Source organism: Phalacrocorax aristotelis, chromosome Z (assembly GCF_949628215.1).
Source record: "Phalacrocorax aristotelis chromosome Z, bGulAri2.1, whole genome shotgun sequence".
In the NCBI taxonomy this organism is placed as follows: domain Eukaryota; kingdom Metazoa; phylum Chordata; class Aves; order Suliformes; family Phalacrocoracidae; genus Phalacrocorax; species Phalacrocorax aristotelis.
In genome coordinates, this window is record NC_134311.1 from 20,014,196 (window position 1) to 20,033,813 (window position 19,618).

General features: G+C 35.8%; 1 protein-coding gene across 4 annotated transcripts in view; it reads right to left on the reverse strand.

Moving 5' to 3' along the window:
• Nucleotides 1-19,618, reverse strand: part of APC (APC regulator of Wnt signaling pathway) — a 103,256-nt gene that overhangs the window by 18,984 nt on the left and 64,654 nt on the right. For 3 of the 4 annotated variants that reach the window (XM_075079741.1, XM_075079738.1, XM_075079740.1), the window contains exons 7-11: nucleotides 15,390-15,473; nucleotides 8,791-8,895; nucleotides 4,891-5,013; nucleotides 1,924-2,302; nucleotides 108-203 (exon numbers count right to left, since the gene is read on the reverse strand). In XM_075079741.1, coding sequence (XP_074935842.1) covers nucleotides 108-203; nucleotides 1,924-2,302; nucleotides 4,891-5,013; nucleotides 8,791-8,895; nucleotides 15,390-15,473 — 787 coding nt within the window. The remainder of the gene's footprint in view (nucleotides 1-107; nucleotides 204-1,923; nucleotides 2,303-4,890; nucleotides 5,014-8,790; nucleotides 8,896-15,389; nucleotides 15,474-19,618) is intronic. The other variant, XM_075079742.1, reaches the window with a different exon arrangement.

Sequence of the window (19,618 nt, forward strand, 5' to 3'; positions counted from 1 at the left end):
TTAAACCAGTAGTAAAAAAACCCCATATATCCAGTGAGGTACACAAAGAGTGTCAGCGTTTCCAGCAAGCTTCTCAGAAGAAGTCAGTGAAATACATTTGGTCTTACCAAGCTCATTCATTGCATGCCTGTGTTCTTCATCAAATGAAAGTTTCATCAGAACACACACTGCGGGACAGATTTGATGATCCACTGGAGCAGGCACTGATTCATAAACAGGTAACAATTAGTATTCCCTAGATGATCTTTGTCTAGATTATAAATTTTCCAAAGTAAATCTAACCTTAAAATAAATCAACTGCGGTTTTGTTAGGGTTTGTATCTTCCCAGTAATCCATGATCAATTAGTTAAGAATGTTACTAACAGATGTGTGTACTAGAAATATATTTGATGCTGAAAAATAAATCGGAGAGAATCCTGAACATATGTATTAAGAAAGAAATATGACTCCCAGTACAAAAAAATTATCTTGTTGTTTTTGAAAATTATTAATCTTAGTCAACCAAATCAATAAGATTAAATATTCTGGTGGCATTAAATAATACACCACCTAATGTGAAGCTGTTTCTTTGGTTCTTATGTCTTTATGAATGGCTAATTAAACCCTTTGTTTCATAAACAAGAAGTTTTTAAGTTCATAAGTTTGTGAGCTAGATTCTGGCTAATGCACACATGATACTGGTACATCTTGTTCAGAGCTCCATTCCTGCTAAATGGTTCTTGTGGCAAACTCCAACACCCATGACGGAGCCCAGCGACATCAGTAGTGCTTCTGTCATAGACGCCTACAGCCTGTACTTACAAAATACCCTCAACTCAGAAAAGCAGCTAAGCAATCCAGAAGGTTAAATCATGTTTCTATCTGTTCCCTGAGAAAACTGTTATTCACTTACATTGTCCATTCTCTTGTATTTTCATACTGAAATATTTCTTACATACAACATTATAATCGTAGAATCATAGAATCGTTAAGGTTGGAAAATACCTTTAAGATTGAGTCCAACCGCTAACCTATCACTGCCAAGTCCACCACTAAACCATATCCTCAAGCACCACATCTACCTTTCTTTTAAATACCTCCAGGGACGGAGACTCAACCACCTCCCTGGGCAGCCTGTTCCAGTGTTTGACAACCCTTTCGGTGAAGAACTTTTTTCTAATGTCCAACCTAAACTTCCCCTGGCACACGTGAGGCCATTTCCTCTTTTCCTCTCATCCTCTTGCTTGTTACTAGGGAGAAGAGTGCAACCCCCGCCTCGCTACAACCTCCTTTCAGAGCGATAAGGTCTCCCCTCAGCCTCCTCTTCTCCAGGCTAAGCAACCCCAGCTCCCTCAGCCACTCCTCATAAGACCTGCTCTCCAGACCCTTCACCAACTTTGTTGCCCTTCCCTGGACACACGCTCCAGCACCTCGATGTCCTTCTTGTACTGAGGGGCCCAAAACTGAACACAGGACTTGAGGTGCGGCCTCACCAGTGCTGAGTTCACATGATATTGAATAGAATGAGATTATTTAATTTGTTCTTTCTGACCATCTCCTAAGCAAAATGTGCAATCTCCTGAATACATCTGCATTAAAGCAATTTGGGATTATTTATGTAAATATGTGTCACTATCCATTAAAATGTAAAATATGAGTACATATTCAATATTAATTTACAGATGACAAATACAAAACACTAGAATTCTTACCTGGAAAGCACACCAAGTCTGTGATTTAAATAACAAGTTTATAAATAGGTCATCATATCTGTAACAGATACTATTTCCTAACACTACCTCAAGGTAAAAAAAAAAAGACACACATACACATACGACAATTCACATACATTCAATAAATCATCAGATTAAAGTTGTACTTTCTGTAAATTCACTGTTTGCAATATATCCTTGAAATGTTTTTATATGGCTTGCAGAACCTACTTGGGTTTTTGTCTTGATCCATGCCTTGTTCATGTGCTTCCTGCCATTCCCAGCACGTTTCACAGTAAGCACGGATCTGCTCCAAAAGATGGAGCACGCGGATTTCCCGTCTGCCTCGCTTATCATCAGGCTGGGAGTGAATGATGTTATGCAGCGCTGCGCTGGCTCTGGCACGGGCCTCTTTACTACCACGAGAGTTTCCTAACAAGACAGAGTCTTTATCGTTGCCATGTAAAAGCTGGATGAGGAGAGGAAGACATCCAGACTGACGCATGGCTATGCAGCTGTCTTGGGAGCTAGACATTGCTAGCAATGTTCTTGACATGTCATCTTTATCATGAGTACCAAGCATTGATAATAATGAATACACCATTTCCACCTGCAGGTCAAATGATTTTAAAAATACAGTTACATTTTAAAAATACATGTTAAATTAAATTAAAATGAAATTTAAATGGTACGCATGAGCAAAAAAATTACCTAATCATGCAAAACATCATGCTATTTATAAATAACTACGTACTATTAATAATTCAGCATTCATAATCCTAAAAAATTTCACTTACTGGTTAAATGGCTAGAATTGGGTGGTAGCTGTATATAACTGTATTAATCTACAAGACTAATGGCAGAGACTTCTAAATTTCCATTGTACAAAAAGATTAAATAAACATACTACTGAAAGTGTTTGATAAGTCTAAAATGTATTTAAAATTCTGCCTCAAAAAATATGCTCTGTATGAATCACACTTTCATGTAAAGATGCTCCTCAATGAAAAACTATTTGCTATGTGGCATTAAATACAATTATTCTAGACAAAGGATAAGAATGATTACATGAAATTTTAATTTACATTGTGGTAAAAAAACCCTTCCATCCATCTATTTTAAAGTTTTTCTTTAAAACTATTTCAAATTAACTGATTATTTTTTGCTATGATGACTGACTTGCATATGCACCAAAGTATTTACAGCAAATGCAAAACTGAAGAGAGAAATTAACACTTTTTCAGGTTTACAGGGACAAAACCAGTAAAGCAAACAAAATCTCTTTTAATATGTATAAAATACTGAGCGTTTGTCAAATTGAATCAAGCCATGAAAACCCAGCATTACACATTTAACTTGGAGTAACCAAATTTCTCATTTTAAAAATAGCAATTTTTGAGTAATTCCCTTGGCTGTCGTGTAATACAGTGGTCAATGCACTATTTGGTTTGTCTTTCCCATTCTATTTTCTTCAATAATAGCTTTAGATAAAGAAATGCATTGGGTTCTTCTAGTGAACTTTTAGTAGAATAACAGGATGTAGAGGATGATTTTAGATACTATCTAGAAACTCCCATACTCCTGAAGCCAAGATAAACAGGAACATTCAAAATCAAAGCACAACGTAAAGAAACTATCAAAGGGAATTGTGAAGTAGCAGCGTGTGTGTTTCTTTAGAACTTATCAATTAAGGAAGAAATTAGACTTCAGACTGTTAGACAAAGTTTTCTACTAATAACTAGATTTTTGCACAAGTTACCAGACCAATTAATGATTTTATTTGGTTTCTTCAGACACAACTCTAATGTGCCTGAAGATGAGTACAAATACTGAGTTATAAAAAAATCGGTTAGCAGTGGGTAGACTAAGCAGCAAGTCTGATAACGTGTAGTTTTCTAAATACTATAGGATTGCTAAAGCAATAGAAATCTTAGAATCTGTGAAACTGTATGATCACATGCAAAATCCACTGAAATAGTCCTGCAGCCAATTTTATGACAGCCTAGCATCCTGGTTTGGAGTTCCTGTCTTCTTGGTCTGGGAAAAATCAAATATAGTATTAAAACAAACTATGTGTATCCTTACAGGAGAGTGAATTTAATCTGCTTTTTTGCATGACTCCTGCCAAATATTTCAAGTGGGAGCTCTAATCCAGTGTTATTTAGATTTGGAAGGTGAAGTTTTTGTCAGCAAATAAAGCTGAAGAAGCCACCAGAATCCAGTCTCCACGCTATGGCAAATAGAGTATAGGAAAAACAACAAAAAAAATTTGTCTCTCTGTATACACACACTGCCCACAGATATATCCGTTTCTGCATCTGTAAGTGCATTCCTCTATTTAGAATCTCTACCACTTTCCCTTCTCATGCGTTAATGCTAAGCTTTTCCTACCCCACAGCACACCTAGTTCAACCTGCTTCTTCGTCTGTACCTGTCCACGCTCAGTCTCTTTCCCTGCCTTCAAGGGCTCTCCTGTGGTCTGCTGCTTTTGGGAATTGTACAGTTTGCAATGGAAACTCGCAGAGACAGACTAGCTGATGTCACCCCCATCTGAATCATGCATACAGTGTAGGACCAAAGTTACAACATTATACCGTTGTTTTAAGGCCCAAAGTTATTCATACTATGTCAAGCTTCCCAGAAGACTGCGCTCAGCACAACACCAATAGTATCTATACTGTCTATACCGCTGGTGATTCCAGAGTCAGTATAAACTCCAGTGGTTCATTAAATCAATTCTGTGTTACAGATTTGCACTTTTCTTCCCCTCTCCTCTCATGCTGAACATAGACTTTGAGCACAGTCTTCTGTGAACAGACATTTACCATTGTGAAGGGCTTACATTCCACACTCCCCCCCTAATTTCTATCAACTGTTTTGTGGATTTGGACTGCAAAAGTATTCAAGGAACTGTTCTTAAAAGGGCTAGTTTTTGTCGTAGACTATAAATCAACATCACAAGCTTTTTAGATATCTAGTAATTTCTAGCAATAATTTTTTCCTTATTGTAACAACTCTCACTTAACCAACGAGTTTTAAAAAAAAAGATTTCTGTGCATGTATTTTAAAAGATGAAAAAATATTCTGAAATTTCAACTCCATAAAATTACTATGAGTGGATAGATAGTTCAGCTAATATTAGTACTATTGGCAGAAACAATGAGTTTATTGTATTAGTAAAAATGTAGCATTAGCGACCTGTGGTTTGTAATCTTCGGTTACCTTGGTACCCAGATGACTTGTCAGTCTGCGAGGAACAGAATAGTTATTACTAGAGCTCATAACACTGGCTGTCTCGTGGTCCATTCGAGCAGCAGAACCCTACAAATTTAAAAAACAATTCAGTATAAAACGAAGTCTGAGTGAAAAAACAACCACTGTCTAATTCGGTTTCAGAACTGGATCATGAAATCGTATTGATAGTAGTGAACTGTCAACTTACTTCTGTTGTTAGGTTCTCTCTGCCCTGACACAACTTAGACATCACAGTTAAACTGGGTTTTATTAACCGCTTTTCCTGAAATTAAGTCTCAATAGAGCTGTATTTTCAATGGAATTATTTTATAATTATTATTTTCAAAAACAAGGAGGATAAGGGGACTTTGCAACGAATCAAATTATAATTTTTACAGAGAGAAAAAAAAAAAGCCTCAACTTTTATGTCTGATTTGTAGTGCACAGGAATAAGTGTCTACATCTTCAGAAGACAACCAGGTATGCAAGAACTGACAAGTGGAAGAGATTCATCCGGACAAGGAGTAACCCTACTTGAATTTGTCCATATCAAAAGCAAATAATGAGTAGATGAATCTATTTCAGTTTTTAATGAAAAGCTCTAAAACTGTCACTATTTCCTGTACTTTTCCTAGAAACTGTTGTAAATGGCATGCTCCTACCTGGACTAGCAAGATCCAGTTATTAGCATCTTTTAACCGATTCTATAGATTATATTTTAATCTATAATAATAAGAGTATAATCTAGTCTATAATATATTAATCCATTTTGTATATTTTCATTTTTTACCATCTTTTATCCATTCACTCTGCCTTTGGCTTTTTTTTTTTTACTTCTGTTGTTTCTCGCTTTCTTTTTCTCTGCTTCCTACCTGTGAAGTTTCCCTTATTAGGCCCCTCCCTTCCCATTCACTTTGAGGAACTTAAAAATACATTTGCAATGTGAACAGTTTTAGAAGCAGAACACTATTGTACTGAGGTAGTTGCCAGTATTTTGCTAATCCGCTACAAAACCTAAAAACATGCAATTATTAGCTTAATTTGCAAAACAACTTTTTCAAGCTATCTGGATCAATGAGTATTAATTTTCTTCAACAAAAATGTAACACACTGAAGAAAACTGTATGAAGGACACTGAAATAATGTCTATGTTTTTTTCTAGGTGCACCATATAGAAAGATGAAAAATATTCTTCAAGTATTTGCTGTTCATACTGTTCAAATCTTAAATTTAAAGCTGAAAGAGACTACTAGTAAAAGGTAGGAATAAGTTAGTCTAGACAGAAAAGAATTCTAGTTATACTAGAATATTTAAACAGACATTACTATACACATTTCACTCTCCCATTTGAATCCAGAACATTTAATGCATTTTCCAGAATAAGTATTATTCTAAAAGAGTATAACTAGAATGATTTAAATCACAAATTTATTCTAATATGTATTTCCTATCTAAACAAGCCCTTATTTTCTCTGTTGAGTATAGGAAAAAAATAAAAATCTTAAAGCTTGAATGAAAGAATGAAAATTATATTGGATCTTCTCAATTATTCACTCAAATTATCTCTGTGGTGCTAGGAATATGGGAATGAATTCCCAGATTTTTACATTGAGCAATTCCTTCATATCATGTTTACCTCAAAGTACCTTCAGAGGATTGCGTGTTCAGCATAATGTACGTGCCAGAATTCTCCGTTATTAGGTTCAGTACAATCATTTTACGCAAGGAGGTAAAAGAGAGGTAAGTTTGGAGCACTGTCTATTAAAAGTGGCCATGATGCAGAGAGAAATAGCAAAATTTGCCTATCATTTCCCCCAACTGTATCACCTTTGATTCAGACAACTATCTCCTCAGCCATCATGTGGCCTTGCTGCTTTGAGGATGCCGGGATGCCCAAATAAAGTGTAACTACATTTTCTTACTGTCTCCTAAAGATGTGAAAGAACTAGTGCAAGGTGTGTAGCCATTCATCTGAGAAAATAGGAAATCAGGAGACTTTACGTGCACCCTTCTGGTGTAGAACCTTCTCTTTCAAAACCTACCTGCCTACTTCATCTCATTTTCTCCTTTATACTTTACTGTCTTTCACTCATTGTTTTACTACACTTGCTATTGACTCCATCAGTTAGGGAATTTTCCCTATATTGTGGCACATTTTCTAACAAAATAGACAATCTCACTGAATACCTTTAAAAAACTTGCAAAACAAAGGTATGAAAAAAAATTTTACTTCAGCAGCAGGATAGTGAGCGTAATGGAAAAGAGAAGACAGCTGAAAGATGGTGTAGAAAAGCACATAAATGAGTCCTAAAAAACCGGGATTCAGTTGGCAGTGTTTCAGTTAACATTGATTATATGACTACAAAACCAATTAGAACCAAATGATTTAGTTAAAACTCCCTTTGCGCTCACTTGAATAGTGACTGCTCAAAGTATATTGAGCTGGTTTATCAGAAATGTTATGCCCCATCCATTAAACGTTCTCTGTCTGGACTTGCACTGAAAGTAAATAATCCCCAGATGTCTGTCTCAACACAGATTCCGCTCCCTAGAGATCTATCCTCCTTCAGGAGGAAGGAATATGCATGCTTTATACATTTTTTTATATGGCAAAGTCCAAAATTGTAGAAATCCTCAACGTAAGATCTCGAACGAAGTATGAAGGAATCTCTCACTTGCATAAGTCTGCCAAGATACAACAATCCCTTCTTCCTTCCTTCCCTGAAGAATATCTGTTGTCCAGAATAACTCCTGATTCATACACTGAAGATGGATGATACAGCCACAATGCATCAATTATTTAAATACATTACGCTTTCAGCCCCAAAGCAGCACTGAACTATTTTCTTCCCAAACAATAAAGCTGTCATAATGATTTGAGTCAGAGCCTCGAGCAATTGCTCAGATATGGCTGACAGAACTTAATTCCAAATGGTGATCAAACATATTTCAAAAGCAAAGTTATGGGTTCTACTTAATGTTTAATCAAGTGAAATATTCTAGTCAAACCACAATTCTTTCTCATATATCTTCTTGTACAAGACACTTGCAAAAGGATTTCAATAACTCTCCTTCCCTGGAGTAGCAAAAATATTTTGCATATGAATCCAACTATTAGATTTGTAGTGTGAAGTTTTAAGAACCCAAATTACTAGTGGGAATGTCTCAGCTACAGTTGGAAATCATGAAGGGAATGATCATTAGCACATGGTAAATAAATCAAAGTATTTTTAGCCAAAGAGAGAAGTAATAAATTTTGATAAATATTTAAGACAAGTAAAGAATTTATTCTACCCCTCAAAATTTTCCACTAACATATTTCATTAGTAAAAGGAACAGCAATGAAAGTTTATTTAGAAGCATTTAAATAACTCTTCAGCCCACTTCCAGGAGATAACATCATTGATAATACTGTTTCAAAGCTTTATCTATACAGTATTAAAGAAATATTAATGATAAAACTGCCATTTGGTCCTCCTCTTTTTTAAAAGTCACTGATATTCAGTGGTAATTTCCAAAGTGAAAATTTGACATTTTCCATAATTAAATCATACTACTAATATTACAGTTCACCAACAATAAAATATGTTTTCTGTAGTCATTCTTACTATCTCTTCGATAGCATTAGGCTCATTAATCATTTAAACAAAAGAAAAATGTTCCCCGCATCAATGAATATATATACTTCATCTTATTAAAACATTTCCTTCCTATAAATACAAGCAATTTCTCACATATAGATGGAAAGAAGAAAGACGTATCTTTTTACAATGAGCAGGCATACAAACACTATAAGGTACATACCAATATATAAGCATTGTACATTTTGAGTATTTAATTATACTAACAAATAAAATAATTTACCTGACCAGTACTGCTAGTTGCCATGCTGATTTCTGCTGCTCCTTGACTTTCATTCTGCCTCTCTGTATCATGGGAACCTGCATCATGCTTACTTTGAGGTGCTCTCTGTTAATGTAAGATTTTATGAAATTACATACAGAAATGAAGTACACTAGCATTCAAAGCTATCTAGCCTGTGAATGCATCCATGCTGCATCCTTACAAAGCCACTGAACATTACTTTGTATTTCATAACCCTTAGCCTCAATAATTAACAGCTGAGACTGTCTTTGAAAAACTGCAAGATGAAAGTGAAGCATGTCCTCTGAGGATTATAGCCCTGCAAGACAAAGGATTTGCTGTGAGACACAGAAACACCATTTTCCACCAGCTGTGCTCGCATCGGTATCAGAAATGTCAGAGAACTGGGGCAAGCAACTGTCTTTTCTGCACTGTCCCGTCATCCGTGCATTTACTGGAGACTATGACTAGCACAGTTCAGTTAAGCTTCGCATTAAAAGATGAATAATCTCTGCATGAACAGAAGGATATCTGTACTGTAAGAATCCTTCTAAATTTTAAGGACAAACAGTACAGGAATAACCACTTTGATGTAAATAAAATTTACATAACCTGATACCGATCCACTTAATCATGTTTTATCAAAATAAATTCAACTGATCTGGCAAGCTGGTACAGGTATGTTTCAGTTCCTTCAGGAGATCAAATTTTCTATACAACTACATGAAAATCAAACTGGTGTCCCTGCCACTCAAAGGGATCAATGAGATCAACATTAAAAACATGCCTTTAAATATAGTTTCTTAAAAAAGTAAATAGAAGAACTGAGCAGTTATGAAGTGTGTGAAGTATCCAACATTATCTACTGAAGTGTTTAAAATGTTTCAGGTTTTCAGAAAGACATAAATAATCCTGTCCTTGGAAATGGCTTGAAGTCTGGTGTTGAAAAGGTATCACCTTACTTCCGAAGCACAATTGTTCTCATAGTATCAGTTTTGATGCCAAATCTCAATTTTCATACTCAAAGGCTACTACCTTAACAGACAACACTCTTGCAACCCTCTCAATTAATTTGTTTAACTACACTTAGTATAGTAAACTCAGTTACTATGCAGCTCTGCAATGTTCTTGAGCAGTATAGCCTATGCTAGCATAGTCTGCCTCATCTTGCTTTATGGAAATTTCTCTTTAACTTTCAGCAGAAACATACTTCTCTTCAATGGACGTACACTGACACTTCTTTAGTTACCTGGTGATCAAACTCTTACAGTATCACTGGCATACTAGCTCTACTTTGTTCATATAAAGACATTAGTCTCAAACCCAGAAAACATCTAACATTGAACAGAATTTAAAAAATCAGTAACTATTTAAATACATGCAAAGTTATAATTTAGGGATAAACTTAAAATATTAACTCTACACAGTCTAACTAAAGGAGTAAGATACATCAAAGAACACAGTAGTACTTAGATGAAGTAATAACATGAGAAAATTGAAAACAATGAAAGGTAACATTTTTCTTAACTTTATATATTTAGTTACAGAAAATGAGTAACTCACAAAGGAAAACTCACAAAATATTGCAGGAGAGACAGTGTTACTATTCTTTTAAATCTGATCTGTAATTTTAAAAGTCACCATCTCTGTGTATGAAATGACATTGTTACTGATGCTCATACAATGACTAAAGAAATTTTGGTTCCCAGAACAAGACTGGGGACCCAGTCAAGATCAGCCCTTGCTGTAGTACATGCTAACTACAGTATACTGTATTATATGCTGAATCCCAGTCTTACAGTACTTCCAATCTTGAATAAAGTGTAATAATGAGTTGGACAAAATCTAGATCTAAACCTCCGGTGTAACTCAGGACAGAGCTTTCCAGTCATTATGTGAAAGTAATTTTCAATCCCATGAAGAAAATAGTATTGTATTCAGTGTACCTAGAGGTGAAAAGCTGCACTGTTCACTAGCCAGGCTCTGACCCACTGGGTCACTGAGTGGGAATAATGCTACTCTTCCAAGAACGCTTCCGGGTCTGGGGCTATCTTTTTGGGGTGGTGATGATGGTGTATCTACTAAGTAGTTTTGATGCATCTAGAGCACAAACATGGAGATATTTCATTCTCTGACAAGAAAAGTTTCAGCTCTCTTCAACACTCTCTATCCTCCTCCCATTATCATATATATTGTTTGCTACATGCTATTTATGAAAGATGTGGCTTCCTGTTCCCCTCAAACACTCTCAAAAATATGCCACTAGCAAAAGTAGTCAACATAACACCCAAATTAATTTATAAGGCAAATTTTAACAGTTACTAGCAGGGCTTTTCTAACTTTAAATGCAGTATGCACTCACAACATGCACAAAGAGCTGCACACATTACTGTCACATAAGTCATCAGCTGGGCTTGAGTATCAAATCTGCAAGTTCACAGTGAAGAGTTTTCACCACTTCAGCTACTGAAGTAATTTGAAATGAGAACCTGTTCTCTTCAATGCAGACTGGCTCACAGGAGTTAACAATAACACAGGCAGCAGACAGCAGGTATTTACTGAAAACTGATTCTTTATGTAAACATAAATAGGTATTTATTATAAATATATTAATACATATAATATAAATACTGATGCATTTTCCTCATAAATATATTATATAAAATATAAAACCAGTATGTAGCCACACACATGGATTATTAAAAGCTATTTTTGTATGGAGATAGCATTACAAATAAATTAATATTCATCTGTCAGACTCTGGATTAGTGGTTATAAAGCCAGTATAACCACTGCAAGTATGCCCACTCTCTGCACTACCTTTAACACTGAACTTAGGACCTGTGGATGAAAAAATCTATGAACTGCCAACCACATCAGCAAAGAACCAGAGCACATAAACAGCAGCAGACTCTGTAACCTCTACGTGAGTTCCAGCAGCTAGAGAAGGGCACACAAGTCCCCTGGGTTAAACAGCACTACCTATTTTGAAGTATGATTTTTGAAGAGGCATAAGCTGGGTTTATAGCCCTCTGCCATTTCTGAATTCTGGCATCACACTACAAAAGTCACTTTAACAGAGTATGCTTATTTACTCTTGCAGCATAATGGTGGAAGACAGCACGTGCCTATTACAGGAAGGTAGAGCCACTCCCTCCATCTTGTTTGCACTGTTTTGTAAGTGCTTCTGAAGTCAACAATAACTACCACTTATCAATTACTAATTTCCTGGTATTTACTAGTAGAAGAATGATAAATCTCTAGCTATTTTATGACATTTGCAAGCATAGTAGGCCTTGTTAATTTTTGCTAAGACAACCAATTACAAATAATTTTACCTAATACTTTGTCAACACGAGCTGCCAAAGCAGCCCCTTCTGTATTTATTAGGACAGAAGACTTTTCTATGCATAAACTACTGGTTTTTCCTCAATATTCAACTACCCTATATTTTCTGTGTATGGAAAACTACAGATACACAATTTTCTAGACACCATTACTTCATATGAAACACAATACACACACAAATATAAGAAAGAAGGTAAGACAAAGAACAATGCAACAAACAAAAACAAGAAACCGTAAGATTGAAACAATTTTGCTATAGTTGAGTCAAAGAGAAAACAGTGTAGTGAGTCAAATCCATGGGACAACTCCTGTCCGTCACAGTTTAAAAAGGTTAGAGTGCTTGCTGAGCATAATTTCTGTATGGAATAAATCCTTTACATTTTATCTACAGCAACATTGCCCAATGGAAATACTTCACATATTTCAAATGGCAGATATTAAGAAAGAGAGGCCTGTACCACTATAACAATTTGAAAACCCCATATTAAACACTTGCCAAGAATTTACTTTTTCTTTTAAATAATTTCAGGTTTCTACCTGAGAGCCAAAAATTCTCTTTGGAGGAGTCTAACTCTACAGTGGATTCAAGCCTTATTATGAAAATCTTGCAAAACACCTAACAGAAGTTTTAAAAAATTTGACGGTACCATCACTTCAACTGTGCCATCACAAGTTGAAGTAAATTACTTCAACTTTTTATAGTAACACTTATAAGACTTAGTAATTTGCTGAACCTTAAAAATGTCCTAAAATGTGAGCCAAAATTTTCTCTGCTCGTTGATTTACAAAAGCTATTTTTATTGTGCGGTATTATATTTGGTCTTATTCTACAAGATATATTGAACTTGGATTCCACATTGATTAGTATCACCACAGGGGCCACTACATCAATAGATAAGCTCTGGTATTTATTATTGTTGCTACAAAATCTTTATAAACATAAGGAGCACATTCAACTTCAGTATCGTTGTAGCAGGCACAGAATAAAAATATAATAAATGCCTCATGTTTACATTTTTCAGTTACAAAGACTCTGCAGTTTTACTCTGCTACCTTCCTCCTTGCAACCAGGCAAATTCAGAACTAGATCCAGCTGTTTTCCAGAGGAGATAGCCATCCTTTGGAAATTATTAAAACACACTCTAAAGTATTAACAAGCATGCAGTGACCGCCTCCCTTACCACCCTGGTAACTCTGTCCTAAAATGTGTAGCTATACAACCAGCCACCCAGACACTTTACGGATAAAAGACACAACAAAATTTTGATGTATTAGAATTTCTGTGTATCCAGAAGCCAAATAATTTGGTGAAAGGAGTGAAGAACTAAGACAAAAACTTCTGTAATTCTGTAGTTGCGTCTCAGTGCTGTTTGAGTCCTTGAGCTTAAATCAGTCCAAAATACAGTGGTTTTTTTTAAACGAAGTAAGATATAAACACTCTGGGGACAGGATCTATCTGACTAAATGGGACAACAGTATCTGTTGAGAGGCTGGCCAACCAGGTAGGGAGAGCTTTAAACTAGAAATGACGGGGGACAGAGTGATTCCTCAACAAACATCTAAGGAAGTTAGGGACAGGACAGGCAAGGCAAGAGCCCTGGCTAATGGGAACACAAGGGAAATCCACACAAATGAGATGAAGACAAGCTGACAATGTATGGGTTAGATAAGTGGACAGTGATGTGGACTGAAAACTGGTGGAACAGCTGGGCACCAGAGGGTTGTGATCAGTAGCACAAAGTACCGTTGGAGGCAAGTCACTAGTGATGTACCCCAGGGGTTAGTACTGGGACCAGGACCGTTCAACATCTTCATTAATGACCTGGATGCTGGGACAGAGTGCATGCTCAGCAAATTTGCAGATGACAGAAAACTGGGAGGAGAAGCTCGTACACCAGATGGTTCAGCTGCCTTTCAGAAGGACCTGGACAGGCTGGAAAAATGGGCTGATGGGAACCTCATACAGTTCAACAAGGGGAAGTGCAAAGTACAACCTCAAGCACCACTACAGGCTGGGGGGAACCCAGCTGGAAAGCAGCTTAGCAGAACAGGACCTGGTGGTCCTGGTGGAGAAGTTGAACATGCTAGCAATGGATCCTCATGGCAAAAAGTTCATCAGTATCCTGGGCTGCATTAAGAAGTGTGTTGTCAGCAGGTCAGGGGAGGTGATCCCTCCTCTCAGCTGGTGAGGCTGCATCTGAAGTACCACGTCCCGTCTGGCCTTCTCAGTACAATAAAGATATAGACTTACTGGAGCAAGTCCTGTGCAGGAGCACAATGGTGCTTAAGGGATTAAAGCATCTCTCATATGCAGACAGGCTGAGAGAGTGGGGACTGTTCAGCCAGGAGAAGAGAAGGCTCAGGGGGATTTCATCAATGTATATGAACACCTGGATTGGCTAGTATGTCAAAAGACCAGGCAACTTTAATTATATACACTACTGTCTGTTTCACTTATAAAGCCAGATTTCCCCCAAAATCCTGGAATTATGAAACCATTATTTTTCAAAATGGAAAACCACACATGCCTTAGTAATACAAATGCTGCTCTGAGCTGTCACAGTAGTTATTTTGGGTAAAGACGAACCATAAAATATTCAGGTCCAACATAAAATTTGTATTTAATATACCACTACAAGAAAGGGAGTTGACCTTGTAAGTGAATTTCCACTATGACAGCAGTTTTTGCTATGGCAATAACTACCATGGACAGGAAACATTATCTTGTGTTTCTTTATATAGAACCCAATGCTTAAACACTGAAAATATGCCAAGCTTCTATAATGAAGTCTGACAGAAGCTGTATTCACCCTTTTTTCATCTTATCTCTCTCAAAAGATAAGCAAACCATAAAGATGCTTATCAGAGGGTCATATTTAGAAGGCATGTACAACTGATTGTTATAATCATCAGCTAAAATCAAGACTCAGCCTTTATAATACATTGTACTTCGGCATTTTTACTGAAATTTCAGGTTAAACTTTCAACTGATAGATCATTAGTGATCAAAGTTCAATAATAGCATGAAGACTAATCCAAGTAGTTCACCCTCAGTTCACTGGTAAAAGAGCAAGTAATAGCCGGTGTTTATTGACTAGTTGATTAACTGTGACATCACTAGCAGACGGAAATAATCCTGCCTACCACTTCATTCAAATAATTTGGGGTTGGGTTTGTCTTTTTTTTTTTGTTTTGTTTTTAGAAAAAGATACATACTATAATCAAAAGAAGGCAAGTAATTGTTCACTAACCTCTGCTTCAGCTGCTTGTGTTTGCAGGAGCTGTCGTATACGAAGAATGTCCTTCTCTATTTGTTGAATTCTCGCCACCCTTGCCTGAAATGAATGTATTTTCATGGTTTATTTTGTTCACAGTCTCCTTTTACTAACTGTATAGAATGACAATAAGATGAGTTCTTTGCAAATACAGCTGACTACAAAACAGAACTACTTCATTCATGTGGTAATTCAAGTGTTCTTAATACAGGCATAATTGCAAACATTCAAAACATAGTGAGTTGTTGGCTTTTCAATAAAACTGATACTCATTTGGGTATAACAGGTCCTCACACAGTACACATTCAGGTATAGAAAAATGCTCCAGCTAACTTGCACAGTTTTCACGTTTCTGAAACTGACATTTTATGCAGATCTTTAGCAAATTATTTTACTTCCATCTCAAATGTTAGAATTCTACTTGCCTTACAGAGATTTCAAAGAAATTTATATTTGAAGAGTGTCTTGAAGGTATGAAATCCTGAATGATTTCTATTACATTCAGTTACTGTAATTATTTGGAAGTTTTGCTTATGCAAAGCCTCTGAATATTTGCTGCTCTTGCAAATCTCAAAAAATTTAACAGGCTAAGTATGAAGAAAACTACACACTGCTTCGTTGGTTTGTCTGGAATTTTATAGCCGTGTTGCTACTCATTTCCCACTGCAACCGTTCTGCGGTCAATCAAGGGAATGTTAAAAAACCCAAATGTTACATGATATGTATACTCCATACAAGTTGTGCTGCAAAGCACAGGATGCATTATAATTCTGTGAAACAGTAAGTGTATAAAAATATATCCCTGTACAAGTTTGATAATTCAATAAATTGGCATTATTTGACTATAGAAGTGGACAACAAATAATTAGCCCAATGGTGTCAGCATATGAACAGAACATCAAAATTATTAAATAATAATTTTTTGTGTGATGGATAGATTAATAAAGTGGATACATAGTTGAAAGAAAAATCTTGATTCTTTCAACCCAATTAGCATTTCCAGGGTTATACTAAAAAAGGAAAGGCTTTGTGCACCTAGTGGATGCTGGAAGGGTCAGCATTATAACCAATCTTATTTAACACCTTCATAATCTGAATATGGAAATAAAATGAACTTTTAAAAAGTGCTAATGACAAAAGATACATATGGAATAGAAACACAATGCTATCTAGAAATTTTAGAAATACAGAAGAATATGAATTCCTGAAACATGCATTACAAGCTGCTGTGGGAAAAGCATAAACATCAACATTTAGTAGAGAGGCAAAGATACAAACACTAACCTATAATTTTGATTTCAAGTTGTAAAGCAACATATCAGAAAAAAATGGCAATAAAAATTTTAAAGCTACACACACAGAAGCTTCAGCACAACATGAGGCAAACAAATAACTCACCTCCCCTTTGCTCCCAGATCAAAAAATTCTTCAGTATTAGAAGGATAAGAAAAATATATTCCTGGAAATAACTGTGCATTGGTGAAGTGATGCATGACTGAAAGAATATGTGTCTCATTGTCTTTAAGAATGACTTGAATTTCTTCTAAACTGAGTTACTTTCTGTAAAACCAGCAATTCATTCCATAAGGGCATCAAAAGAATCTGAACACAGATACACATATATGGGAAATATTTTTCTGCAGATGAAAAAAAATTATATGTTGCATGATTTGCCCAACATAACTGACGAGTCCAGGATGAGACCACTGACCTGTCTCGCCTCAAAAGGGACACGATTTCAATCTACCCTTCCCAATTTTAGTCCAGAGATTTAAACATCAGACCATTCTTCTTTCTGCTAATTCATTATTTGTATTACAGGGAAAATGAGGAGTTCCATTAACAAGGGGCATATTTTGTACCAAACCCTGTACAAGCAGAAAAAGAATGTATTTCTTGCCACAAAGGTGTACAGTCTAATGGCAAACATGCAAAAACAGAGATACATCATCAAACAAGCAACAGAAAGGGTTTAGAATTTAGAACCTACACAAGAAACATCACCTTCTATTCCTATTTATTCATAGTATATTCCCATTTGTTTTTTATTTACTCATCGCCTTTATTAACACAGAATTGTTGGATAAAGTAACTTAACACTTAAAATTACAAATTATATGGATTTCACTGCTCCAATAAGACTCCTAACAAAAAAAATCCTCCATATTCACAGTGATAGAAAAATAGTTACTTTCTAGAAAGTAAAAATAAGGAATATTATTTTGTTTTTAAAAGGTTGGGTGGTTTAATATAATATATACATAATAGAAAAAATTTTTAAGGGGTTGGTCTACATTTACAATCAAGACCACTGTATGAATCTAACGGTGCTGAAATCTTCACCTGTGCAAGACTCTAGGATCCAAATTTTCTCACACCTTTAGTGGTCTGCTGTTTTAGCAAACTTTTAAGGATCTTGGGATAAATTCTTATGAGAATGAGCACTTCTTGTGAGATTTTAAGTAACACTAAATGTAAAAATAAATAAAAAAGGGAGATCCTTCTTGTTCTGGCATGAAGGAAAAATAAATTCTATGTGAACATTGTTTCAATTATTTCAGTCTTGGAATTTTTGTGATTTACAGAAATTAAAGATTCCTTCTACTTATTACTAAGTATATAGGCTGCAACATTTGAATAGCCAAAAAAAAACCGCATGGATAAGTATGCTTTTTTGTTTTTTCAAGTAAGAGCTACCATGTGAAGTTATAAACTCTGGAGTAAAGTGCAAGTTAGTGTAAAAAATTAAACAAGCTAAAAAAATTGCTAGGAGTCTTTCAATGCATCTTTCTGAATAACTGTTGGGCATGTGCTGTATACGATCTTCATAAAAGGTAACATAAACTGTGAGTTGCTGTGAGCTAACTTGCTTCGGAAAGAGGAGGTTAAAGGAAACAAAGCCCAGTCATGACGATGAAAGACGGAAGAGGACATTATTTTAAGGTCCAGGAGAAAGGGTGGCTACTGCATCAGTTACTTGGGCAACAGCAGGTATTCATCTCTCAGAATAAATCTTTGGGACAGAGACGTCTGCAATGTCAGCCTTTATATAGCTGAACCATTCTCTCCCTTCAGTCTACATTTTGCATTGTATTGCGCGTCACAATCGGTGAAGGAAAATACAGAGCAAAAAGAAAAGGTGAAAAACTAGCAAATTCACTAAACTTGCTAAATATGAATGGTTCAGTTTGCATATTTAAACATCACAGTGAAAGAATCCAGAATTTGCTTCTATGTATTTGTACACCGATGAACTTCTACACAGTTTTGGCACCTGTCCTTGACAAAATGAAACCAAGGGGAATTACCAGACAGAGTCACAAGAAGCACAAGCAGAAGTAGTTACTTCCTATTTTATAATCTTTATATAATTACAATAGACACTGTAATTTCTGTAAGTACGTGTTATACATATATATTGATAATATAACAGTTGTGATAAACCCATGAGCAAACATTAATTCAGAAAAGCATAAAATATTTCAACATCTTCTTGGTAGCATATTTTCTCCCACGAAACTAAAAAAGAACAAGCAGGGAAGAAGCTACTTTAGGGACAACTTTATTACTTTCATAGTAATATAACTACAGTGAAATTGTTTCTCTGAAAAAATTTATTCTCTGCCTGACTGCACTTAGAATTTCACCAACAGTCTACCCAACCTATTTAGCTAACTTCACCTTACTCTAACTTACACTTGTTAGCAGCAAAAGAACTTTCCCAGAAGTTCTAGCATCAATGCTTTAACACTTCCTTCTGCAACAGGGCAAACCAGACATCTGCAAACAATTCTGATTCTGCTCTGCCTTCACTCAGGACTGGCTGACACAAGTTGCACAGCAGAACTTCTGCAGGACATCACCACTGTTGATAAAGCTTGATAAAACAGCCATACAGCTTCCAGATCAGAGCCAGTTATTATCCAGACAGATTAAACTTCGGTCTGTCTGAGTAAGTCTATACAGACAAATCCCTACAGAGCGTTTACATACATACCTGACAGCTGCAGGATACCTGTTTTGCTACATACTTATAACTATATGAATTTTCTGAAAAGTCCTACTAAATTCCTCACTTTAAAACCTACAGGAGCTTTCCTAATAACAAACAAAATTAATTAGAACCGTTTCTTACATAGCAAAATTCTGTGTTGAGTAAACCTGGTGAGAAAACTAGAGCCTAAAGAGACTACTCTTATAGAAAG